The sequence below is a fragment of the Lagopus muta genome, chromosome 11 (assembly GCF_023343835.1).
Source record: "Lagopus muta isolate bLagMut1 chromosome 11, bLagMut1 primary, whole genome shotgun sequence".
Classification (NCBI taxonomy): Eukaryota; Metazoa; Chordata; class Aves; order Galliformes; family Phasianidae; genus Lagopus; species Lagopus muta.
In genome coordinates, this window is record NC_064443.1 from 509,562 (window position 1) to 536,100 (window position 26,539).

Below are 26,539 nucleotides of genomic sequence, written 5' to 3' on the forward strand. Positions count from 1 at the left end.
CTGTCAAGGCTGTCTGCATTTAGTTCCAATTTCACCAGGGTTTACTCATTCCACCTGAGTGTTTTAATGCTGAATGTCACCAGCGAAGTATCACTTGTTTTCTTCCCCTATGGGCAGATGGCTTGGTTGGCTGTAACTGCAAAGCTTGAGAAGGGAAAACATTATTTTGTTAATGCAAAAAAGTGGTGTCAACTTTTGAGAAGCAACAGCAACGGTTTTATTCAAACCTTCACTGGTAAGCAATGACTGTGCCATGACTGAATTTCACGTTCCACATCCAGCCACTTTCTAACTTCATCTTATCTGGGAAGCTTTCAGAAGAAAGACACCTCCCCCCCAATAACACACACCTTGTTATATGTTTAGAGTAGTCTCAAGAAATCTGGAGATGACTGAGAAGCAGCCCTCAGTGGCTCCCCAGGAATAAACTAAAATCTCTGTTAGCCTGAGAAGAACATGGAGGCTGGGGGGCAGAGGTAGAGGAATGGTCTCATAGTCAGAATGTCTCTAAATTTGAGCAGTATCAATTTTTGAAGCATAAAAAGGTTGCATCCAACACAAGTTGAAGATCGGTCACTCAAATCATTCCAGCAAGGGCCTCAGGCATACTGCAAGAAGGGAAGAACTGCTACCAGAAAGCCTCGAGCTATTTGTATTTTTGACTCCTAGAGTCAGAATTTAAACAGACTGAACATGCCAATGTTTCATTAGTACCTAACAGGATCTCTGATGTCATATCACACCCACGTAACGGCCTTCACATATGCCAGAAGGTTAAATACAACCCTGTGAAACCAAGGGAAACTTCACTGCTGTGGCCTCTTCCCTGGTGCTGGCTGTGCTTTATTCTGAGAACAGCCTGCATCTGACAGCAGTGCTGCCAGCACAGCTGAACTGGGCAGAAAGGCTGCCAGGGAGGTGGGAGATCTCCAAGTCTCCCTGCTTGCTCCAGGGCCCGCTCCATCCCAGCACAATTACAAACACACAATTGCTGCTTCTGCTGCTGCCTGAGAACAACAGTTCAGGATCCATCTTCTTTACGAATTTCACCCAGCGCTCCAATTAATGCTGACAGGAACTGCACGCATTTTCAGAGAAGCACAGACTTGTTTTCCTCCCAGGTAAAGGAATTTCATTCAGATTGCAAGGACAGAGTAAATCCTTTAAGTGTGCACGTTACTCACTGGAGTTATCCAATTCTTTGAAGTCACTGTAATTCTTTAGTGATACCAATCAATTTATTATTCCATGATAATTAATCTATTTTACAATAGTAAGACCAAATTTAAATCTCAAATCTCTACCAGAATATTCACAGAAGAGATGTGTAATTATCTCTGAGAGCCCTATTATCTTGCCTGCATTCCTCTCAGCTCCCACAAAGAGAGCAATGTCAGGACAATTGGTTCAAACAGGAAGAAATTCAAACATGAGGAATCAAGCAATGGAACGAGATTCAGCAGACGAGAACCAAAAGGTCTGATTTAGGCTAACCCTCTGAAACTTCAAATCACATCATCAGCCTCCCATTATTTTGTACATCTCCCAGTGTTTTGTCCATAGTTATGCATAAAGTGTGTAGAAACAGTTTGTGCATTAAGTTCCCAGATTTTGTACCTAGCAGAGTCTTGGGGAATTGCTTAAAAGAAAGGGAGGGAGAGCACGCTGAAGTAACTGCCACGACAAGAACATCTGCATGGAGCAAATATGCTGATCGGATTATTAGATAATTAAGATATAGTTTACTGCCTGCAGTATTCTAGCTGCTCCCCAGGTAGAAGGCTGCCATTGTAACCATATCAGCAAAAACTCACCTACCTGGAATAAAATCTTCTCCAATCCACCTTGAGGCTTCTCTTCCTGCCCACTGCACTGGGTGGACAGATGGCTGCAGCAGATCTTGGTGTTACACTTGTGCCTCCTGAAGCAAATGACACCTACAAAAAACAAGAGTGGCATGCAGGCAAAACGCATCTAGAACAACCCAACCACTCTGGAGACTGCATGTGATCCCTTCTTCTCTTCAGAGTCTGCCCAGAAGTGAAAAGGGAAATACCTGAAGCCCTGCTACAGCCAGCAGACGTGAAAACATACATGCTTTACTATACTTATCTATGCCTAACCTAAGTTTGTCTGCTTCCAGGTAACAAAGGCAATACAACAATAAATAAATAAGTAAATATAATTCAAAACAACACAAAACCACAACAGTTTGCAGTAATGCAATTGAAACCAGCTCTAAATGATCAGGGTTAGCAACTTCCCTTAGAGAAGGTTTAACACCAGAACAAATACAGAAACTGAGGGACTCGGACATTGCATTTGTCTACAGCTGAGTCATTAGACTTCACTGGCCTCCAGTGGATGGAGTATCTGACTGGAAAGTATCTGGCCCCTCATGTTCTCTCCACATTAGACAGTGTGAGACCTATTAAATAAGACTAGAAAACTCTGATGTCTGCTACATATTTTGCCTTCATTACCAGTGCACTGATTGTGGATATGCTCATCTGAATTATTTCACTGTTTCAGTCTTAGTTCAATCACTTTATTTATCTCATCTCCATCTTTGAGTAACTTGATTTCTTATTCCGTTTTCAACAAAATCTATTCGAAGAACTGAAACATCATATTTGCTGGATTTTATGATAAGCCTTCAATTAGGTAACTTCAGAAATGAAATCTCTAAGGCACTTGGCTTTGCTGCCTGTTTGAAGTTTATTTTACATACAAAGAAAGAAGTTGTGCAAGACAAATAGTACAACATTCTGCATTGTAACATTGCAGAATTTACAATTGCATGCATTGTAAAACAGTCATTTTACATGTTTATGTGACATTGAAACAGCTCATGTTTACATGACATTGAGAAACAATGACAGTGGAAGAGAGATCAGCATGAGAACTGTGTGCTGGGTTAAAACATATCTAAGAACCTGACAGGAGGCAGAAGCGAATGGGAAAATCTGTGCATGAAGACAATCACTACTGGTGTTCCCCAGCTTTGCATTTGGGAGCATTCTTATTTAGTATTTTAATTAATAATGTTGGTACCAAAATAGGAGAGCCCTTGTGGGAGTTTCTGATGATATAAGGCATAGTCAGCACATGCAATGGTTTTACACTGGAGTTTTACTCCTAGGTGATCTTGTTTAAGCAAATAATCAAAATAGGTGAAAATGTAATAATAATACACAGCTACTAGTGATAATTAAAAAAGAACTTATGTTAGGCTTACCTGATGGCAAGTGACAGAGGAAAAGAGCACAGTTCTCCTTCTGTCTGGATCTGAAGCTGATCCCAAGATGCCTGTGTAACCATGGCCATGAAGACAGCAGTGCAACACAGGGCTTACAGAGAAAGGTCAAAAGGAAGCAGAGGTATTGGTACCACTGGGTACTTTACCTCCTTTAGAACCTGGGCCATGTGTGTCTGTGACTGATGGTTCCCTACACTTGTACCGGCTGGAGGGACTGCTGTGAAAGCATTAGGAGCAAAAACCCTATATTTTGCAAGGAGAATATAAAGGTTGGCTTGTTTAGCTAAACATAACACAAACATAAACAAAGAGAAGAACAATTATTTTAAGTACTCTAGGAGATCAAATAGTCGGACAAGCGAGAGGGAAAGGGGAAAATAATGACCCAGGCCATCAAGAACCAGCAGACAAAAAGCAGTTATAGTAAAATGAATGCTGGAATAAAATGCTGCCATGGTCTTCCATAAAGAACACCAGGAACAGCTTACATTTCTGAAACTGAGCCTAATCCATTTGCCAAAGGGGTTTATGCTGATGTAATCACTTCTGATGGAAGTGGCATGGACTCTGACCCAGGAGGTCCCTCTTCCCTACTGCCTTCCAGATTTGCCAGGGAGAGGATTTCCTCAGGGCTAGCACAGTATCAGTGCATGTTATCAGGCAGGAGATGATGTGCTACTTCAAATCTGATGACACGTGGCTGGAATTTTAATCATACACTGGGACTTTAGAAGGTTCTTAAATGCCTTTGAAAACAGATTTGAGAGAGGTTTCTCAGAAGTGAAATATTTTTTAAAACAGACTACTCAGAATTGTATTTAGAATCTCAGAATTTTATCATATTTTCAATACCAGTTGGTAAGTCAAGGGAAGATACGCTGGCATTTTGCTTTTTCCTTAAACAATGGATAGCAAGGTTACAATTAATCTTGATAAACTCACTTGCAGTTTTATTCAGACACAGTATTGGTATTCTTCCAATATAAGACACTGAGCTGATAAACATCAGTTCACCTTACAGGCATTTGCATTTGAACCAGGAATTAATATTCCATTTGGCAAACCCTCTGTGGCTCTTTAGATAACAGCTATAGAAAAGGTGATCTGCCATCTTATTAATACATCTCGTGATGGGCTGTACAAAGTAGTGACATGCCACTTGTACTTCCCTACGTCTCAAACGATCCTTCTGCATTTCAGTATCGAGGGACTAACAAGGTCCCACGTCCTCAGCACTCCGATTTAAAGTTGATTTTTCACAGTAATTGGAAGAAAAACAAGTGACGCACATCTTCTGAAATACATTTACGAAAGGAAATCGCCCCTGTTAAACTCTAGCTGTCGTAGAAGTCTGTTCTTAGAGAAGCTGCAGAGAGTAAACAAGCCATTTTGCTGCACAGCCCTCAGCAGGCTATGCTAAGAACAAAAACCCAAAGCCACTCTCTGTATCTGTACTGTAGGAACTGCTCTGGTGCTGGACTCACAAGCATTCAGTTGACAAAACAATCTCCAGGGAAGATAAAGAAGGCAGCTGATTACCAATGTCATTACAAAGATAAAACCACGCTTTTGTGCTTGAAAAACATCATTTCAAATAGAAGTTCAGGAAGAAAACAAATGTAATTTCCTACTAGGCACTATTTACTCTCCCAAGTTCAGAGATTTCTCAGCATTAAGCACATAAAATTGCCTTTCTCTGTTTTTATAAAAACAGAGGAACAAATACACACAGGAAAAAAAAAAAAAAAAAAAAAAAAACCCAACAACTACATTCCACTCAAATAATAGATTATGGAGGAGTAATCAATAGGTGTTTTTGATCTATTTCCTCATCAGAACATTGCACCATGAAAACATCACTGCTTCAAACAGTAGAATCATAGAATCGCAAGGTTGGAAATGACCTGCAAGATCATCCAGTCCAACCACCCTCCCATTGCTATTAGTACCACAAGCTACTAAACCACATCTCGTAGCTCCTCATCCAGGCGCCTCTTGAACACTGCCAGGGACGGCGACTCCACCACCTCCCTGTGCAGACATTCCAGTGCCTGACCACCCTCTGAGAGAAAAAGTTTCTCCTAATATTCAACCTAAACCTCCTCTGGTACAGCTTCTGGCCGTTTCCTCGGGTCCTACTATTTGCCTGCGAGAAGAGGCCAGACCCTTTTTCATCACAACCTCCCTTCAGGAAGTTGTATTTTTATCTGTATTTCCCTTTTGTTCCACCTGCAACCTGTTGGTTGATTTGGGGGCACATCTAGATCCTATAAGTTCACTTTGAGGGCACAACACTGACAGCCATGTGTCTTACCAACAGCAGGGCGACTCCCAACAAACAGGTAAACACCTCATGGAAAAGAAAAAGTACATCTGGACTCACACCATATTAGGTACTGGGGTCACGCAATTAAGATTTGAACGCACAGGAAGATAACTTTAATTAATACCAGCGCTTACAGAACTTGTATTTTACACCTCACTGTGAATTAGTTTTTCAGTAAAATATTATACATGCACGGATACCTACATTTATATATAATGTAACATTTATATATAATGTATACATTAATGTATAATGTATCATTCGGTATTTGCGCAGCCCCACTGGCACACTTCTAGCATTTGTGCAGTGTATAACGCAGTCGCAGTGTAACTCCTGCAGAAATACCTTACTGATTTTACTCTACCGACAGAAGAGCTGCTAACAAACGTACCCAGTGGGCTGGAGCCATTGGAGGCTGGAGTGGAGCTGTTTGTAGCATTCTCTATGTCAGGCTCACGTTAACACCACCAAATGTGGTTCTGGCACTCCACGTTAGCAGATCTTGGACCTTCCATTCCCTACGCTTCTCACCTCAATAGCAATACATTCCTGAAATCATCCCTTTGCCCTTGGTTGACTATGAGTAGAGAGCTGTCAGTTCTAGTTGAGTTAATTCTGCATTCACACATTTTTCATTTTTCCAGCCTTACAGTAAGAGAGACAGAATCAAGGCACTTGATAGTTTTTTTACTTGGCTTATGAAACATAGAATTTGGACCATAAGATGCATTAAAAAGTTTTTGCTCTCTTGTCATCTACAGAAGTGAAACTCTGTTTGCTTCTGTGTGGAAGAAATACAGATGAAGTTAACCATACTTGCATTTTTTCTCCTCCTGTGCTACTTATCTGTATACACAGCTTACACTATTTTCCAAGAATTACTTGAGAGAAACTTCTTGAGAGAAACTGCATTTAATCAGAGAACTCTATTTTAGATTTGTGGAAGTGCATTAAAACCAACCAGAAAAAAGGAATTCTGAATACCCTAAAACCTTACTTCTCCTGCCATGAGTCAAAAAGCTCTGAGTTTAAAAGGAAATTATAGCAGAGGTGTACTCCTTAAGAATAATCCCATTTTTTTAAACGGGATGAAAAGATGAGCAGATACCAGCATCACCAGCCGATTGCAATGGGTAATAGAGTCATCAACTTTTAAGTAAAAATGTCACCTACTGAAGTTAATAAAAAAAGAAGTCCAAAAGCCAACTGTGAAGAGCCCACACAGTGCACAGCAAACGGAACAAGGGGCAGAGGTTTGCTACTGGGACATGACCAAACTCTAAGTAACAGTGCAGTCTGATCAGGTGTCCTTGGGATCCTGAGTCCCTTGCAGCAGGTCCAGGAAAACTGGCAGTTCTGCAGGACCTGAGCTGACTGTAAAAACACAACTGCGCCTGCAGGAAGCATCCCCAGCTCAGAGTAACGTCCTCATTAAGCAAAGCTTCTGGAAAGGTATGTCAGCTGGTAAAGAGCTGTGGCCGTGCCCAGCTCCAGTATATTTTCCAGTGGTCCTCACAGAATATTGTCTCTGCCACAAAGACTCCACTTTCTGTGCTGAATCAGCACGTCCAGGACCAGCTTGGTGCCTAAAGCCATCTGGCAGCAGCCTGGGCAGAGGTGCTGCCTGAATGAATGCAGGGGGATTTATGGAGGCCGGAAAGGGAAAGGAATACAGGTCAGAAACATAAAGATGAGAAAGCAGACCAAGGCCATCTGATCCACAAAATGGAAGGTTAGCAATAGGTTTTTAATCCTGCATCACAAACCAAACTTCCCCAAGGCAAATTGCTTAGTTTTTCTAATTTCATTTTCCTAGTTGGTGTACAACTTACCTAATAGAAACCGCATGAACAACTCACTGTTCCTCCAAATACTCCGAAGTTCTTATTAATAAAGATGAGGTTGAGATATGCTGAAGTAGGATGGAAAAGAGCAAGAGGAGAGAAATTTAAAAGAATAATTAGAATAAGGTGGAAAAGATTTCCAGATGATTGGAGCTGTGGTGCAGCAATAAAAGAAAAGCCAACTATAATAGATTCAGAAAAATGTAACGGTAAAATCCTCCCAGCCATAAGTGTTTAAAAGAAAGGACGAGAAGAGGTTTGGAAGTAATCTATTTGCAACATTTGGATCTTTATTTTTCATGATAAAACAGAATTTTCCCAATCCAAATTTATTTTCAAGAAGAGCACATTAACAGGAAGGGATCACCGTTGGGCTGAATCTTTCAGGCAATAGTCTTTGCTAGTACTAAACAATCACTGAAAGGAGAGCAGAGAAAGAACCATCATCATTTGCTTTTCACCCCATTGATGAGGAATACATAGAAAGTGAACAGATAGGTGCTGGAATGCTGTATTTTCATAACGATTATTTTCCCCCACAAATAAGAGCAGTCATCTTATTTTTTTCACCCTTTGCTGTTATTCGCATATAGAATTATTCAAGACAAGGGTGAAATTATTGGTTGTCTACCTAGCAAATTAAATCAGATGAAAATATCGTGCAAATTTTAAGCAGAACTGTTCCTACACACATTTATTCAAAGAGAATTTAATTCGTTTAGAGAGAGAATTAAGCTAAAAGAACAAGGCCTGCTGAATTCTCCGCAACGGGGGCTTCAGATGAAGCTATTTGCCTAAAGCCACCTTCTTTTGCATAATGCTGAACACACAAAGCTCACTTAATGGGGCTGTCGATTTAGCACCTGCCAAGATGGGACCTGAAAAGATCACTGAGTCCAACCCCTGCTAAAGCAGTTCCCTACAATTGGTCACACAGCTCAGTGTTCAGATGGGTCTTGAATACCTCCACAGAAGCAGAGTCCACCAGCTCTCTGGGCAGCCTGTGCCACTGCTCCACCACTCTGAGAGTAAAGAAGTTCATCCACATGTTTGTATGGAATTTCTTATGTTCAAATTTTAATTTTTAACACTCCTAAATTCCTAAGGAACACAATTTAAATCAAAGTGAAAAGGAAAACAGCAAATATTCTTCTTCACAACATCAGAGAAAGTCAAAATCTCAGAGGTGTTGAAAGAAACAGTACTGCCCATATTACAAGAAAAAAACAACTAAATTTTATGAAAAATAAGCAAAATATATATTGACCATCATCCAAGCCCATGCACCTGTTGGCAACAGAAACTGTACTTCTCAGGCATAGAATCATAGAATGGCCTGGGTTGAAAAGGAGCACAGTGCTCATCCAGTTCCAACCCCCTGCTGTGTGCAGGTCACCAACCAGCAGCCCAGGCTGCCCAGAGCCGCATCCAGCCTGACCTTGAATGCCTGCAGGGATGGGGCATCCACAGCCTCCTTGGGCAACCTGTGCCAGTGCCTCACCACCCTCTGGGTGAAAAAATTCCTCCTCATATCCAACCTAAACCTTCCCTGTCTAGTTGAAAGCCATTCCCCCTTGTCCCATCACCATCCACCCTCACAAAGAGCCGTTCCCCCTCCTATTTATGCACTTCCTTCAGATGTCTCCAGCATCACACACATGACATCCCAGAGGTCCTAGAACGTGTTATACTCAGCTGATCACCACAGCACTGCCTGCAAAATAGAACTCTGCCTGTCTGCAGGCTAGGGAAGAAAAGCCATTCTCACCAGAACCAATGACAGCAGCATGGCAGACTCGGATGTTTCCAACGGTTCCATAAGAACTCTTTGAAATATAACTTTCATCAGTAATTTTAGCATAACATCAAGTGAAGCATAAAAGCAAAATGAAAAGAAAAAGTACAGTAAATGAAATAACACAAAAGTAATGTTATTGAGCTTGAATACAACACCTCTCCAGAATGCATAAATGCATTATGTATGAATGAAAAGCAAGTGAGCAGCAGACAATACAGGATTTTGTCCTTGCAAATAAGAGTGAGTCCTAAGTGCTGACAGCGTGCCTGGCAGCATCATTCCAACAGCAATGCCAGTGCTACTGGTCTCCCTCCACCCTGTACAAGTGTTTGTCTAGTCCATCAGCAGGGGAAAAACGTGTGCGTACACATCTATATACACATCACACATACACAGTCACTCTCTGGTTCTGAGTGTGCTGCTCTGAAGGGCCACAGATGACACCTGGGTTTGCCATGTCGATGCCATGCTCTCCCTGCCAGCAGCTGCTCTGCACAGCTTTCCATAGACAACTCTGTGCTGCTGTCATGCTCCTAAGTCTACGTTCATCGGAACTCTGACTCATTTTGTTTCTGGAGCACACCATGGCAATCTTTTACAAACAAACACTACCTTCTGAACAAAAATCGCTACGGTACCTTTGCAAACAGTCCGCCAGCCAGTTTCAGATTAACTCAAATCCCCTTTCTTGACTTTTTTTTTCCTTCTAACATCTGAAGATTCTACCTCGTCCTACTTCTGCAGTCTCCTTCTTTTAAGACAGATTTATGGCAGCATTATAGTTCCATCTATATAGCCATGAAACCTTGGACCCTGCAGCAGAGCATGAGCTCATTCTAAAAATAAGAAGGCTTCACAAATAAATGAAACCACATAAGAACCCCCATGGTGAACTATGAGTATATTATAGAAAGCACAAAGGGGCCCCGTGGAACACAGCAGCCCTGGAGTATTCTGGGCACATTTTTATCCTTACTAAGCAGATGAAAGATGACTCAGTTTTTGAATCACTACAGGATGAAAAGAAATTCACCTTGGATTAGGGTAGATACCATGTATGATGAGAGATAGGCAACAGATTTCTCTATGAAAGTCATTTTTTTCATGAACTTATTTTGATTGTTAGGTGGGTTCCTGTCAAATTAATGATTTACAACTGCTTTAAACATTTGCATTATTATTTTACTGGATTGGTAAGAAGAAATTCACAACCTCTCCTTGGCCAAGGGAAACAAAAATAACGCATCAACATTCACAGTCTTTGGGGGCTCTGTATGTATTTAGTTATTTGTTGGGGAAGAGGAACTTGGGGAGGAATATGGGGGGAAGAAGGCAGAGGGGGAGAGGGCACCTCCTGTGGGTAAAGCATGAAAAACTATCAGACCAATCTCTAACTAATGTACACTAACAAACATACATACATAACTAACAAATACTATTACCAGATAATAAAGTGAACATGAAAATGCTAAAGGCTTTTCATACAACTTAGTTTTAAACAGAACTGGTCTGCAAATTCACTGTAAATGTTTACCTGTGAGAAAGGGAAACCCATTATTTGGAATACATGTGCACTCTCTGCAGTGCGAAACGCAACTGGGTCATAACTGTAGGAATTGTGGGTCTGGGGCACTTGCAAGTTAGGTTTAAATGCCCCTGTAAGGAACTCATGATGCAGTTCCTACCTCAGTGATGTCATGACTGCAGATGCCAAGGTTGGGCGTGGAGTTCAGATTGTTATCTGATATCAAAAATGGCTGTTTAAGGATGCCGCAAATGGAAGAAGCTGTTTCTTTCACAAGTACTAAATTCTCATGGATTAAGTTCTTAATATTTTTAATACAGGAAAGATGTTCTTCAACTTCCACATTGTGGAGAACTGATTAAATCCTTTGGATGGAAGCATATCTGACACCATGGCATATAAAAGTCAACGTAAAATGATGAACCAGTTTATTTTGGATGCCATCTCCAAGCAGACAGAAAGAAGAAGGTTATCAGGAGTCAACATGGATTCACCAAGGGGAAACCATGCTCAACCAAACTGGCAGCCTTCTGCAACGTCATCACCATCCAGGTAGATGAGAGGAGAGCAATGGATGTTGTGTACCTCACCTTCAGCAAGGCCGTCTCTCACAACCTTCTAAAGCAGCTTAGGACATGTGGGACAGATGAGTGGTCAGCGAGGTGGATGGAGAGCTGGCTGACTGGCCAAGCTCGGAGCACTGAGTCCGGCTGGAGGGCCGCACCTCGCAGCACCGTATGTGACCCACCGGCCCAAGAGGGCCCAACCCACGCACCTTTGTGTTTCTTCTTGCTCTTACTCTGAGCAGGCTTGGGTAATAATTCAGGCTGTTACTGCTAGAGATCCTTCGGCTGTATCATTTTCACATCAGTACAGTTAGCATTTCCCAGTCAGCTTGGTCAGGAGGAGGATGAACTACAAGAACAAAAGTGGGCTTCACGTTCGTCTTCGTAGCCTAACCACAGCTGATCAGCTCAGCAGTATTATGGGCTCAGATGATCCCATTTGCAAAGCTCTAATACCCCGTTTTGTGGATCTCTCAAATTTCTTGCCTTCTTGTTTCCTCATAATCATTCCAAATCATTCTTCCAAAGTTTTCTTTTCAGTCGTTAAGAAGGGCAGCCCTTTAGTCACTGCTCTTCAGGCCTTCACTGTTTGCTCATGCCTCCCAGCTCCAGGGAACCACAAAACTATGTGCAGAGGAAAATAATTCAGTAGTGCCCTGAGAAGAGAGCAAGTGCAGACTTGAAAACCCTTAATGCAGCAACAGGCTCCTTCACAGCTCTGTGTAGGAACTGCAAAGTAAACAGGGAACCAAAGAGCACTTCCCTCCTATCTCAAAACAGTAAGCTGTATCAGCTGCTTGTCTTTGCAAAAGCAGTGAATGAATTTCCATTTCTGATGGTCTTTGGGGTTGTCAGCCACGCTCTTGCTCCTTGGCAAAGTAGGTGACACCACTCTGTTGTACAGAGAAACGGGAGGATTGACCTTAGTCTGTCTGCTTGGATATGAATCCTAACTGCTCAGTTTGACTTTGGTTTTCAAACTATATTTTTTGCCTCCTGCACTGACCTAAATACTGCTGTGTTTGTTTTACAAACATGTCAGGGGAAAACTGGTTTTGCCCTTGCCCTACATTTCCTTTTATTTTTTCCAGTTGAGCATGTTTAATATTTTTCCCTCTTTCTCCCTTATTATAGAAGCTACTTTTTCAAGTACAATACTTTAGTCATTTGCTGGAATTCAAAAGCTTGTGAGGGGGCTTCATGTCCCATTATTTAAAGGGCCAGCATTGAACCAATTTATTTCTACTAAATAAACAATTTGCTATTCAAAAACACTTTAAATGTTACTGCTTTGATTAACGTTTATAAGGCTTTAAAAAATTCAGACTGACAAAGAAAACTTCCATTGCCAGAGTTTACCATTTCTGAAATAAGGGAAAAACTCACTTACCTCTTCTGAGTTCATTTTCATTCCACTGCTTTTTGTTTCCATCAGAATATTCCCTCTGCACACTTGCCCTCTATCTCCATTTATCTGATTAATTATCCTCACTTCTTCTCTACAGGCTTTGACAAGCTCCCTTTGCTTCTCCAGTTTCATCCCTTTTGTTGTTGTTTTTTCTTTTTTGTGCCTTGTGTGGCTTGAATCTCCACCCTAGCAATACTGACACTCAAAATGAAACATAACACAGACGCCACCAGTGAACAGTATTACCTAAAGTAACAACAAATAGCAAAACATCTTGGTTAGAAAACAATTTTTGGAGAATTTATAAATTAAACAGCTGAAAGAGTTGGAGCTGATGGCTTTCTGTGATACATACTTCCATGGAGAAACAGCCAGAATCAAAGAGGTCTTTAAGACTGCATTGTACACATTATTTCCTTTTAGATAATACAACTAAATAGTCATTGTTTCAGGATCCAACACAAAGGCTGAGCATCACAGAGGTGCTTCTCTTTTTTTCTTTCTACATCAGAGTTGCCTGGTGGTGTTGGCTATAATTAGTTCTTACTAGAATTTCCACAATTAATTATTATTCCTCTCTTGTCCTGCTGTCAGTTTGTTCTGCCTTGCCGAAAAATCCCACTGCTAAGAAAAATTTACCTGTGTTTGATCTAGAGAGGAATGATTGTCCACCATTGAAATCACGTGTGATATCTCACTGTGTTCTCAGTTTCCTTCTCTGCTCAAAATTCATGAAACCTTCCCAAGTATTTCTGTTTCAGACTCTAAAAGGTCAGCACTCCCTTGAGCACCTTTGAAACCAGAGCACTCTCACTATTCTACATCCTCCTTTTCATGGGACTGGCAATGCACGTCACTGGCATTTCAGAAATTGCAGAGTACATCGGGCAGCATGCAGAGCTAAGCAATCCCAGGTGTTACCCACCTGAGCGAGGTGCAGCCTGTGCCCTCTTTGTCAAAGAGCCAGGGTAGGTAGGAAAATACTTACTGGTAATTTTGCACAGAGTCACTCATAAGCAATTGCTTGGTCTTACATTCTCACCAGCAACTGTTTCCTTCCACACACACCTGAACCAACCTGCACTTAATAGGTGCCAATTTGATTCTGTTGTCCCGGGGGTGTTGACTGTCTTTACAGCTGATCCATCATTTACATTTAGTAAAGAGAATTCAAGTCCTACATGCAGGTAGGGTGAGATGAGGGTGTCTGCCCAAGCTGTGGCCACATGTGTCCCACCTCCAGTTGTGTTTTGTTGTTTTTTCTCTTCCCAAGCATGCTATTACTGTCTGTGAGTCATTTCATTAATCTGGAGAGAAGGCTAGAAAACAAGTGAATAAACACCCTGCTTCACAGCCTTCTGTCTGCACTGTTTACTTCTCTGCTAATGAATGAACAGCTAAAAAAACAGAATTATCCTAATTGGGGACGTTCAAAGGGACATTATCTCCTCTTTGTCAGTAGCCCTGCCCGGGTCTGCCAGTAATTACAGTACATAGTGAGAAGATAAGCTGAAAATGTTTGCTCCCAATAACAGTGTAAAGATGAGAAAGTCCAGGAAAACAGCGGGAAGGGGGTACAGGCCCAACATCAGAAAGGACAGCACGGGAGTCCTTAACGTGACCACATCTTCCCTATTAAAAGTGCTTAGAAAAGCAACATGAGAAACACCAGGCGCTTGTCCTGCCCTACACAGGAGCCCATCTCCCGCAGTGCGGGGCCGGGCTGCTCCTCACGCTGCGCTGGAACTCTGAGTCCAAGTCATGCAGCTCACTCCCTGCACAGGCAGGGCTCTTCATCTATCACACATAAAGGCAGGCGAGTGTCTGAAACGTCCTACTCTTCCTTTATAAATTTTACAGCTGTCAGAGGGATCCTATCTCTGGTGACAAGAATAAAGATAGAAGATGAAGGACTAAATGAGAAACAAATTACTGTGGCCTCAGTTTTGCCCTCCAGTGCAGGAACTATAGGAATTCAAGGTCTAACTTCTGCCATTCTGGAAGCCTGGCTTTTACTCTCCCTTGCAGTCCAACAGTCTGACACTACTGCAGAAACAGATATGGATGAACTGATGTTTGGCACAGCTCCCGCTTCATCCCTACTGCTCCCAGAGTCACATTCCCTGCCTCCCATGGAAGCACAGAAAGGTTGCACCTTAGCACTATTATTTGAAACACCTTAAGGTGTTTAATAAGCTCCTGTCAACTTTCAAGGGCAAAAATATGGCACCGTTTCTTCATAAAATAGTATTTAGTGCCTACAGAAAGCATTTTAAATAACATTCAGGTTATTGTGAACAATTTCCAAGGTGAAGCATGATGCCAAGATTGCACGTGAGCTTTACGTGCTCTTCCCTCTTTGTTACATACACTGAGATTTTGAAATTTAGTATAACGCTTATATTTCTGCACCTCAGCCCAAATTTGAACACACTCTTCTCTGATCTCCTTCCAAAGAGAATCCATTAATTTCTATATCAAGGAGGGCTGACATTCAATTCTTGAGCTGAACATGCAGTCCAGCAGAAAACTCAATTCCACATTTGGGCATTCCCTTACGATTTCTCTTCCTGCTCCCATGGCATAATGGGAAGAAGTTTGTAACAATCTCCATCACAGAAGTGGTATATATACAGTTTTGGTCACATGTGACATTTTATCCCTTCCAGTTGTCACATAGCTGCCCAAAACATGCCCAAACACTTGCAGAAGCTGCTGTGTACATCCCTGTGTCCTTCTAGATGAGACCATGTTATCCACACTGTCCAGGATAGACAGAATGTTGGGACATCATTGGTCTCTGATGCTGCCAGAACACATTGGCCCACGCCACCTGGGCTGCTCAGGACTTTGTAAGATGGCAAGTCTGACTCCAAGCCTGGCAGAACTGATAAACCTGTCCTTGAGTAGGACTAGGGCTGCTCCCAGAGAGAGGACAACAGGATGTGATTCTCCAAACAGCTTCTCATAAAACTGAAGTTTCCCACAGAACTGAAGAATAAGCACTGAGCAAAACTGTCCTCTCATGCTGCATTTACTTGCATAGAATACACAGGATATTCTTGTGTGTCCAGTGGTAGATGGGAAAGAAGTGACAGAGATGTGCAACCATGCCACATTCATTAGCAGTGAGATCCTTACTTCCTCATGGTGGAAAAGAAACCAAAGGTGAACCCAACAATGAAATTTCTGACTGAATTTTTGGGAGCTCTGCACCACAGTATCTCACTACATTTGTAAACAAATATATTTGATTTCTGCTTCTAAATTGAAAGCACTTGGGCCGTAATATTTGAAATACGTTCACATGCACTTAACATATCCCTTCAGAGATGTAAGCACACAAAATCAGCCTTGACACAGAAATCATCAACACACAAGCAGACAACAAGTAGGTCTTAAAAAAATATCACTATCTGAGACTACTAGAAATTAATATAAATCTCTTCTTTCACATATGCACTTGATGATTCTAATCAAGAAAGCTTGAAAACTTCAGTCTTTAGTTGCCTGGACAGGACTAACTAGAAGCTTCCACATTATTACTTCAACTTATTCAGTAATACCTACATCCAAAATATCACCTTTATTTTTTATTTTTCATGGAAATAATTTTCCAATGTTGAGAACGAGATTTAGCTCAAGGAGAAGCAACACCGTTTCAGGAATCCTACAAAGAAGAGTTCCGGGCTTTAAAAAATGCTTCTGCATTAACTCGCACAGTACAGACAACCACCAACACCTAGGAGTGGTAGAGAAAGGAAACAACCCTCTATTTAGACTGAAGTTACGGGAAGAAGGCTTGGTCTGTTGTGTGTGTGACTAGATATGCTATCAAAACAAGTAATATCAACAAACTATTATCTTATTATTACTGAGGTCCTGTCAGTCAGGCACAGAATTGCCACAATTTGAGATGAAGGAAGCCTCGAGTGACAGTGTGGGATGCCTTATGGCACCGAGTGGTGCAGTCTTGGAGTTAATGATTGCTAACCAGGTAATTGCTCCAGGATCCCCAAGGAAAAGCTCAGAAACTGGCTGCGTGTGAGAATGACAAGTTAATTGAGAAAACATCTGATAGCTCTATGTAGTGCCAGCCAAGGTTAGAGCTAGATGCAGAGAAGTTGTTACGAAAGAAGGAGGCAGCCCTGGCTGAGTCACGTTAAATCAGGAAATTCAATTCCTTCCTACTCCTCAGATTTTAAATATCTTATAGCAAAATGCTCTATAAGACTATTTTTTTTAATGTTTAGAGAAGAACCTGAAATACTGCAGTCCAGTCTCTCTAAAGGAAGCACCCATTGCTTCATAGCAGTGTAAAATATATCCAACAAAACTAAGACTAATGAAATCAAGGGATTTAAAAGGAAGAGAACTAGTCCATCCCATTTTACTCTTTGTGGTGAAGTATTCCACACAAAGATGCAAAAGTCGAGAGGAAGAAATGAAAGTATTTAAGTGGCTACTTCTCAGCAAGCTAATAAACAACCAACTCCAAAACATTTAAGAACAGCAGTGCTGTGACCCAGCACTGGAAAGGTACTTAGCAGAGCTAATTGGAAAAGGTTTAAATCCTGTGGGAAATGGGAACAGAATTTCCTATGAAACTGCAATGTTTATTCTGAATAAAGCTGAGGTTAAAGCACCCTGGGCAGCAGCTGAAAGGGCTGATGGCACTACTTACAGCCCACATTCATCTCAGCACCGTGATGGGGGAAATGCAGCAACCTCTGAAGAACCCAGCAAGGGGAACATGGCAGAGCTGCATGCCACACCATCAAGGAGGGAACCTCTATAGCTCTGAAAGAAGACCAGCATCCTTTTGGGTTACCTCTCACCCACCCAAAAATATTAGAGAGTGTAGACACAGCCCCTTCTCAAACTGAAAGAAAAGGTACTTCTAGTTGAGCTAATTTCTTTGTTGAGGTCTTCTTTTATCCCCACAGAGAGGGACATTTTTTCTCCTATTATACACTGCTTGGGACTTTGCTCCTTGCCATTTTACACACAATGGAGATCCTTATCTCCTGCCAGGAAGTGGGATTCCTTGAAAAGCTTCCAATATTTAACAGTACTACAAAAAGTTTAGAAGAAAAGGGGTGGTAGAACTGTAACTGAGACAAAAAAAAAAAAAAAAAAAAAAAAAGGACTGCATCATGGAATATGCGAGTCTTGAGCCAATTATTTAGGTTTTTTACTCAAGACCAAAGTCAAACATACAGTGATGAACTAAAAGATAGGAAGATAAAGTCTCTAAAAGCAAAAAGAGGAAAGCTTACCTCACTTTGACAAGAGTTCTGCAAGCAGAAAGGATGCTCATTCATGCAACTTTGGGAGAGCTGAACTTCATCTGCAAAGCATATTTCAAATCTGAAGCATATTTCTTCAGCTATCAGTCACTCTAAAAAAAGAGCTGTTTGTTTGGTTCAGTAACAGGATTTGCCCCAAAGTCTCATTTATAAACATCAAGCTGAGTCTTGCTTTGGACTATCTCAGAAAAAGAAAAACTGAATCTTTATTGTGTATCTACCTTTAGGGAAACATAATTGTTTCTGAAGTCAGAACTCTGGGTTGGAGCAGCTGCCAATATCCCAATCAGAATTTCCTTGATCATTACTCAAGCAGCAGCACTTTTATTTCAAAAACCTTGGTCTTTCTCCTCCACCAGAATTTCTCTTCTAACACATTCTGTTCTAATTTTAGTCTTTTGAGAAGTTTCTTTTCCAGATCAACCCACTCCTTCTCGCATTTAAATAATTTTCAGGTTTTTTTAAAGAGCTCAGCTTTAGCAGGTGTTTCAGTAGCTAAGCAATGAGTATCTCTTGAGAATATCTTCCATGTTTCCCAGACAGATTAGCCTGGAAGTTTCAAGAGAACAATCTTAGGCAAAACATCCATGTCATTTCATTGCAAAACCACAACAGAATCCCTAAGATGAAAAATGCAAAAATACACATCCCCCAAAAGAAGCACGCTCCCTATAAACAGAAGGTGTGATAAGAAGCAGTTGCAGCACTAGCAATACCAGTAATTATTTCAAATGCAGTAAAATTCAGAAGCTTTGAGGCTTAAAATCGAAGAAAATTAAGAAAATTAGGAAAACCTTTTTTTGAATTATTCAGTTTCAGTGCAGTCCTGGGATCAAGAACAGTGAAGGGCTTGCAACCATGGACCAAATAAATATGTACCAGTGGATGCGGAGGAAAACAGCATGCTGCCAAAGCAGCAGAGACTTCACTACTAATTTGGGGTCTGCAAACTCACACAGCTAAAATACAGTTATTATCAGACGCAGAAGTTGAATTGAAGCATTCAAAGATAACCGCTGGGTACCATCAGGAATAACCCTTCTTTAGACAAAAGATAGTCTGGCCCTTCATGTCACTTTCAGCTATTTGAAAAGCGCATTTTTTTTCTTTTGACTCTAAGAAGCTAAAAATGCTGCAGCACACTTCAGCGATTGCTTCTCCGCAGTCTCCAGCAATATGGAGAAACCCACTGACAGCAACGCCTCTGTGCCTTTATGCAGTGAGAGCAGACCTATGAGATCTTGGCATCTGGCAATCTCACCAGGCAGGGAATTTTGAAATAACGTTAATGCCAGGGCTTGCTTACAGATTTATCAACACTGGTATTCATCTGCAGTCACAGGCTATCCTTGCTGAGCTTCCACATTTCCCCAGAGCGCAGAAACATCCTCCTCCTCCAGTGGAAAAGCAGGCTCTAATGAAGAAGTTGCATCTACTCTGCCGTGTCAGTACAGAGGTAGCACCTGCAGCAAAAATATCAGTTGCAATATAATGCTACAGTAGACATTTCCCATCTTACTCAAAACTCCCCTTTCTACTCCCTTTACCCCATTAAATTCACCTAACCAGAGCAAAATAATTCCCATTGTAAAGCTGTATGTAATACTCAAAAGATGTTTTGTACCCACTGCAAAGATTTCAGGGAAATGTTTCTTCAGCAAACATTATTACCTAGGATTGCTCCAGCCTCAATTTTCTAGGCATGAGAAGTGTTCAAGCATACACCTGAGGTCAACTCACTCGTTGGCCTCCAAGAACTTTCAAGAGAATTCTTTCCTTCGAGGTTCAGAGCACGCACACCCAAGCCCACCTCCTTGTGAGCTGAGGGTGAAGGAGCTGCGATTCAGGCTCCGTTCTCTGCTCAGTGCAGTGAACTTCCCAAGGCTGGCTTCATCCTCAGGCTGGGCACGCGAATACCTCAGAGCAGCCGGGCACGGGTCGGCACCCCCCCTACATCTCACACAGGTCTAAAGCCTTACCGCCTGCTTACGGCTACATGCAAGTATTTAAAGGCTTTCGCCCCATCCTCCTCGCCAAATCTCCCTCGTTCTCAAAAGCGCCTTTGTCTAAACGCAGACCAAAGCCTGAATTGAAAAGAGGACGGGAAATTAGATCGAATCGAGTCTGCAGCACCCTCGTTACTCCTCACGTCAGAAGCGGTTACATAATTGGGCTCCAGACCGCAGGCACTGAAGTGTTAAGAGAGAAAAGCGATCCCAGGACCGCATCCTGGGCTCGAGCAAGTAGATAACACAAAAGCAGGCCAAGAGCTTACCACTAATGCTAGTTAATAACTGCACCGTGTCAAGCAAGGCCCGTCATACGTGCGGCCAAAAAGCGAGCAGTGCGAGAAGTGGAAGCGGAATGATTTCATCCGCGCTCCGTGCGCAGCTGCTGGTGCGGGAAGGAAGGCGCAGGAAGGAGCGCGGCGCGGACAGCGCGGGAGGCGGCGGCAGCCCAGGGCTATGGAAAGGAATGGGGGCGGGGAACCGGGCACGGCCCTTCTCCAGCTTCTGCCATGCAGGAAATAAATAGACCTTTTAATCTGCTTTCCTGGAGGCCTTCTCCATTGACCATTTCTTTCTGCTCCCCCTGCCCAGCTCTTTACCTCCTCGACACGGCTAATGAATACACAAATGCACGATGGGTTTGATAACAGCCCGTCCCTTCTAAAAAGCGGGCCACGAATTGAGGACCCACGCTGGAGGCTCTGAAGACCATCGTGCCTTATGACTGCGGGTAGAGAGCTGGCCACCGCCTCGAGCACGCCAGGGCCCTTTAAAACGTGCGTGAACGCAGCTAGACGGCTTTAGGAATAGAGCAGATGGGACGGCGAGCCAGAAACATCGGCGGCGCACACGGGCGGGCGTGAGGGCGGAGCTGGGAGGGGAGCCCGCAGCGCCGGGCAGAGAGGAGTTGGTGGGGGGGGGGAGGCAGCTGGGGGCAGCAGGGGGCGCTGCGGAGCAGGAGGCCGTAGCTGCGTGAAGGCGGGTTGGTTCCACGCAGATCTCGCAGGGGGACACAAACTGCGACACGAACAAAAGCAGGGATAACAAGACAGTGTTGGAACGTGGTTTATTAAAATCCATTTATAAAACCCTAGCTCGACACAGAAGGACGGAGGCCTCGTCCAATGCTGATAGTTGGGAGCGGGGCTCTCCAGGAGGGTCGGAAGCCTGCAGGTCTCTGCCGGGCGCAACAAAGCCGTGCTGCAGTCAGATCTGAACCTCAGCCCCCCAGCCCTGCTTTCCTTCTTTTTTAACCTCCTTCTCAGGCTGTTAACACAACAGCACTGTGTGTGCCAACTACAAACAGCGTTTGCCCGCACCACTGGAAGTGTATAATTTTCATTCTAGACTCTGATAATATTTTACAAACATTTGCTTTACCTCAACTAAAAAAAACCTACATCATATAGCAAGAGAAAATATTTTGATCATGAAGTAAAACAAATTATCAAACCAAGGCTAGGATACGACAGAACAAGAATTAGAATAGTAAAAAAAAGAAAAGAGTGCATATCCTTAAAGGTGGCTTCCCACAGGTGACAGAAATCTTTGGATCCAGAAACACTGCCAAAACATCAGAAATAAAGCAGCAACCTCTCCCTCTTTGCTCCCAGTAGCAAGTAATCCCAGCGCATCAGAACTGGAAGGATAGCTCATGTCAGGCAGGGGATCTGCAGGGCACTGCAGAAGGGATGCTGGCAGACACTGGAGGCCACTCGCAGAAGGTGCCATTTCCTCCTGAATTCCACTGTTCTCTTCCAGACCCACCTCCCATACACAGTTGTGTGTCCAGCTGCACCCTGGACACTGCAGATCCATAAGGAGCCATAAGATGCTCAGCAGTACACTTGTGACTAATTCAATACTGATTAAAACTCTTGATGTGAAGTACTGTTTAAATTAAAAACATCATGAGACGAATCTGACAGTGGTATAGATGCAACAAAATGGTTACATTTATAAAGCGAATGCGTAATTAGAGGAGAAACCACAACAAACCCAATTCATTACGTAAGACTACATGAAGACTCTGTGGAAATGGAAATGTATGGATGCTTTTTTCTTCCTACAACAGGAATAAGTGCTCACTGCTCAGACGATATTCTGGAGTGGTAGGAGATACGTTTGGAAACACTGACTATTCTTATCTATTCAGGCACAAAATGCTGTCCACATACATCCAAAGTAGAACTGCACATGTGCTACTCGTACAAAAAGCATTGGCATTTTTCTCCTTTTTCAGTACTACTGAAACTTTTTTGAACTCCTACAACACTTGGCAGAACACTTGGCATTTTTTCTATTCCCCAGTTTTAAAAGGGCAGAAGAAGTTACTCTCATAGATGGCTATGAAAGCCTCAGCACACTAGCATGCTGAGACTGTCTCCTGTTCACTCACCCAACACAGTTAAAGCCAAAACAGAACCCTGTAATATTTCTGGTATTGTTATACTTTCCCTAGCAATACGCAAACAGAATCTTATCATATAAAGTAGCCTTTATAAGCAAAGCCCTGATTCAAGATAAAAAAAAAATGTTCTCTTCCTCCTGCTCCCTCTTTGCAGGACAGATTCTTTGCAGTCTCTGTGACTGCACTCAGTCACCTCAGCTGATCGTACTCGTTCATTTTAGAGTGCTCTTTTTAACACATTTACCCTCCACCCACAGGTCCCTGGCTTCTCTCCTCATTGGTTATTGCACCCTGGGGCTGCAGAAGAGGCGCCGGACTGCTTCTGTTTCTTGCGGCGTTTGTTCAGGAGGCGGTTGTTGGATGTTTTCAAGTCTTTAATTTTCACCTGATCGTAGTCCACCCTCATGGTAGCCAAAGCACTGGTCATCTCCTCCTGGAAACAAAAAAATTAAATCTCTTGAACACCCTGAGGCAGAGAGAGCACAGCCTCCATATGCCATTGCTAGGTAATGAATGTACAGAAAGAACTCTGTTGTGCCACAGCCAGGAACAACCAAACCCTTTCTGCTGCTCTGGGCTATAACTGAAGGCGTCGTTCTACTCATGGACTCATTCAGGAGGAAATATTCAGTGTTTCACATGTGGGTACACAGGACTACGCTCTGCTGGCCTGATTTCCACCACATCACTATGCCCAGCATAACTTACTGCCTGGCTCCAGGCCTTCAGCAGCTGCTAAATCCAGGCTTCTTATAACAGTCAGTGCGCTGCTCTCCTTGCTCCGTTACTAAAGGAACCAGAATAAAGAGTCCACACCAGAATAAAGAGTCCACACAAAGTTACTTAAAAGTATGCACTTCAAATTCATGTGCCTTAGCTTGAAATAGCAGTTAAGTGCTGGCAAATCTTAAACTTTTAAATAAAACAGATTTTTGCTCACAGCCTAAGTCAGTGAATGCCTATGCATTTAGTTCAGAAAAGGAAAAAAGATTAAATATTATAGGAATGCTGGTGACCTCTGGGACCTGTACAGAGCACAAACATAAGTTCTCAAGGAAGCGAAGAAGCTTAAGAGAAAATATCTGCTGGATCCCTCTGACTAGGGAGGTGCGTGTTGCCTAGATTCTATGAAATTTTGTCATCATGCGGCTGAACAGATGAGAATACACACTGGTAATTTAAATAAAACCAGCAATCAGTAGAATACCTTAAAGGAACGATGCAATTAGCAAAATGCCAAGTATTATAAGTGCAGAAAGTTAATTGTAAAAGTATGCCACCTGATAAAGGCCAGCAGGAAAGAGTTAAGGCTTGCAAACAACTTTTAGGCTGCCCTGTTGTTGCACTCTGCAGGAAGCATTCAACTGCCATCAGTACAAATAGTAGGTGATGCACCTGGTTAGATTAAGGGAAAGACAGATACGTTTTTTCTTTTTTTCCTCCTCGGTACTAAAACTGCCACAACAAGACAAGGCTGAGGTTATTTAATGTTGTTTTACAACACAAGAACAGAGTAGAAAAATAGAACGCAGCCCGACCCCGCCTCCCATCCTGTCCCCCTCCATTTTCATCATATCCTTCACTTCACCATAACGAACTCCAAACTGTCCCTTCTCCTCTGTGGTGCATGCAGCGGCTCAGCGGGTAGCATCATTAAAACCTTTGATCATAAGCATTTTCTTTGTTGATATTTTGCACAGCTGTAAGGCTGTCAGGCGAAGCTCAGACAGCATTCTTCTTTTCTAAACAGTTATCATATACACTACTGTTCTAACTAGGACTGTTCTTAAGCTTCCGTTGCTTAGCATGGTTGTATCAAAATTACCATAACCGCCAAGGAAATAAGCATCCACAGCAAAAAGAGCCCATCCAGTCTCTTATCTGAATGGCCTCAGGAAATATCTGACTCACTTTAACTTCATCCCAGTGGTCCTTGTCCTCTTGCAGGACCCGTGCGGTATGGAGGGGTGTTGGTGGCACTGCCATCGATCTCTGAGAAAAGCAAAAAGCACCAGAAAATGAGTTCTGCAAACGCAGTTTTGGAAGTGACTGCTCTTCTATGTGTATAGAGGATATAAAACTTCATCTAACATCCTTCAGTGCCCCCATTATTCATGCTTTCCATCACTCCACAAACCAGTAGATAAAAGCTAGCCTGTGTGAGGTGGTCTCCATGTGGCAGTATCACTGCAGAACATGGGGAGACAGAAATCAACGCTGAGTTTCTTTCATTCTGCTCTCTTCCAGCTCAGCCAATAAACCCAGGTTGGATAATTTTTTATGCACATTTCCCATTTTTAACAACTTAATTTCACTGTTCATTAATTGTTCTGAAGTGCTTAACTTGACCTTTATCTTCTAGGATTTGTAGTAGGAGATTTTTTTGTCTTGCAGATACCTTCACAGAGATTACCAGTTCATCAGATCATAAATGTGCCCAAAAGAAGAAGCTGTACTATCTTTCAGAGTAAGTACTGATTCATTATTCTGGCACAGTAGAGAAGAAAATGAGTGCATTGCTTGCGATGCTCTTCCACACAAAACTGAGATCTATGTTCACCTGACATGGCAGATTGGTAGATATTTTAAATTAGAATAAGGTACAATTTCTAAAGCACAGTTTCCTGGTTAAATTCAGCAAGAAGTATTCCTTGCCAGACATAAACCAAACCCTAATTTCATTCTGACTGTCTATCTTCCACATGTTTTCCCACGCAAACTTGCTGTCTACTGCTGTGGCATCCTGTGTGTCAGCAAAGGCTGAGGAGATCACTATATTTATCACTGCAAAATGAGCCTCACACTGGAAGCAGTGCTTGTACTCCACCAGCCCACAGCTTCAATGTATCGAGTTCTGCCGCAGGTACAGAAGGGAAAGCAGAACTCCAGACTCCCATGTCCTCTGGAAAAGAACTCCAGCTGGCAATGGCATGGGTTTATCAAGCATGGCTGGGATGGAGAAGAAGCAGATCAGCCTTTGTGGTGTTCCTGAACAGGTGCTGAACGCACCCTCCTACCTGCTGTCAGCAAGCTAGAAGATTATATCCTCCATCTGAGCTGTTTTTTTTTCATAAGCCACAGTAACATCCACAATAAAGGCCACGTATTTTTCACAGGTTGCAATAATAACAAAAATGTAAAGAGGGGAAACAGACTATACTGCTGATTGTGAGGCATCTCCATATAGACTTAGAAAAGGAAGAATACAGACATTAGTTCTGTTGGTCTTTCCCTTCCTCTGCTGCATGGGAAAAACAGGTTCAGTGGAAAAAATGTGAATCTGCTGCTCCTGGAGCGTGCTTCCAGGAATGGTATTCGAGCACAGCTCGTTGGTGCTGCAGCCTATAGACTTTGTCTCTACTCTCCTCCTCATTAACTGGTTATAGGAACATTTGAAGTAACATGTGTTGCTGTAGGTGGCAGCTTCCTTAGCTATTAGGCTCTCATTCTGTGAAATTTATCGCCTGCCGACTTCTGGAACATCTCCTTTTCTTCAGCCTTCAAACACTTAAGCTGGAGGTATTTATTCTCAGTGATTACACTTTTATTTGGCTAAAAACAAACAAACAAGCAAACATGTAAGACTGCCTAGATTCTGTTACAGTTTTACAGTCTCTCTGTAACCTCAATTTCTCAGCTCCCACAACTCTAAATGAAGACATCTAACTGCTCCATCAGAGTGTTATGTGGCTACATTACCATAAGATTCTAAGTGCTTTGAGATATTCAAACATTACAGAAATGCTGACTGTAACTTGTGATTTTTTTTCTGTCCCTCCCTCCTGAGAAACAGAAAAGACAGAGAAAAGACTATAGGAGGAAAAAGAATTTACAGTTCAAGCTGTTCCTGGCTGATGACTTTTTGGGCAGTAAGAAATAAGTCTGGTTCTCCTTTTAGGCACAAATACGAGAACTACAGGCTATTATTTTGATCATCTTGAGTGATACCTATGGAACAGATGTGATACTCTGAAACTCAGTCTGATTAACAGATGGCATTCTTGTCTCTTGTTTGAAATACTACTGCATTAATAAAATGAACTTCTACCCATCTCCCACCATGCAGGAAAAAAAAGAAAATCAGA

General features: G+C 42.4%; 1 protein-coding gene and 1 long non-coding RNA gene across 8 annotated transcripts in view; both read right to left on the minus strand.

Moving 5' to 3' along the window:
• Nucleotides 1–4,992: 4,992 nt before the first annotated feature.
• LOC125698566 (uncharacterized) lies at nucleotides 4,993–20,883 on the minus strand. 2 transcript variants are annotated; one of them, XR_007379227.1, is made up of 5 exons: nucleotides 20,311–20,883; nucleotides 19,342–19,498; nucleotides 18,006–18,076; nucleotides 12,709–12,972; nucleotides 4,993–11,974 (listed from the first exon to the last, which is right to left on the minus strand). It is a non-coding gene; the product is annotated as an uncharacterized LOC125698566 (long non-coding RNA). The 2 variants fall into 2 exon arrangements; XR_007379226.1 differs by lacking the exon at nucleotides 20,311–20,883 and adding an exon at nucleotides 19,707–20,298.
• Nucleotides 20,884–21,083: 200 nt separating this feature from the next.
• The window catches only part of MAPKAPK3 (MAPK activated protein kinase 3), a 45,111-nt gene continuing 39,655 nt past the window's right edge, over nucleotides 21,084–26,539 (minus strand). For all 6 annotated transcript variants that reach the window (XM_048957010.1, XM_048957009.1, XM_048957011.1 and 3 more), the window contains 2 exons: nucleotides 24,366–24,446; nucleotides 21,084–22,887 (listed from right to left, as the gene is read on the minus strand). In XM_048957010.1, coding sequence (XP_048812967.1) covers nucleotides 22,729–22,887; nucleotides 24,366–24,446 — 240 coding nt within the window. In that variant the 3' untranslated portion in view covers nucleotides 21,084–22,728. The remainder of the gene's footprint in view (nucleotides 22,888–24,365; nucleotides 24,447–26,539) is intronic.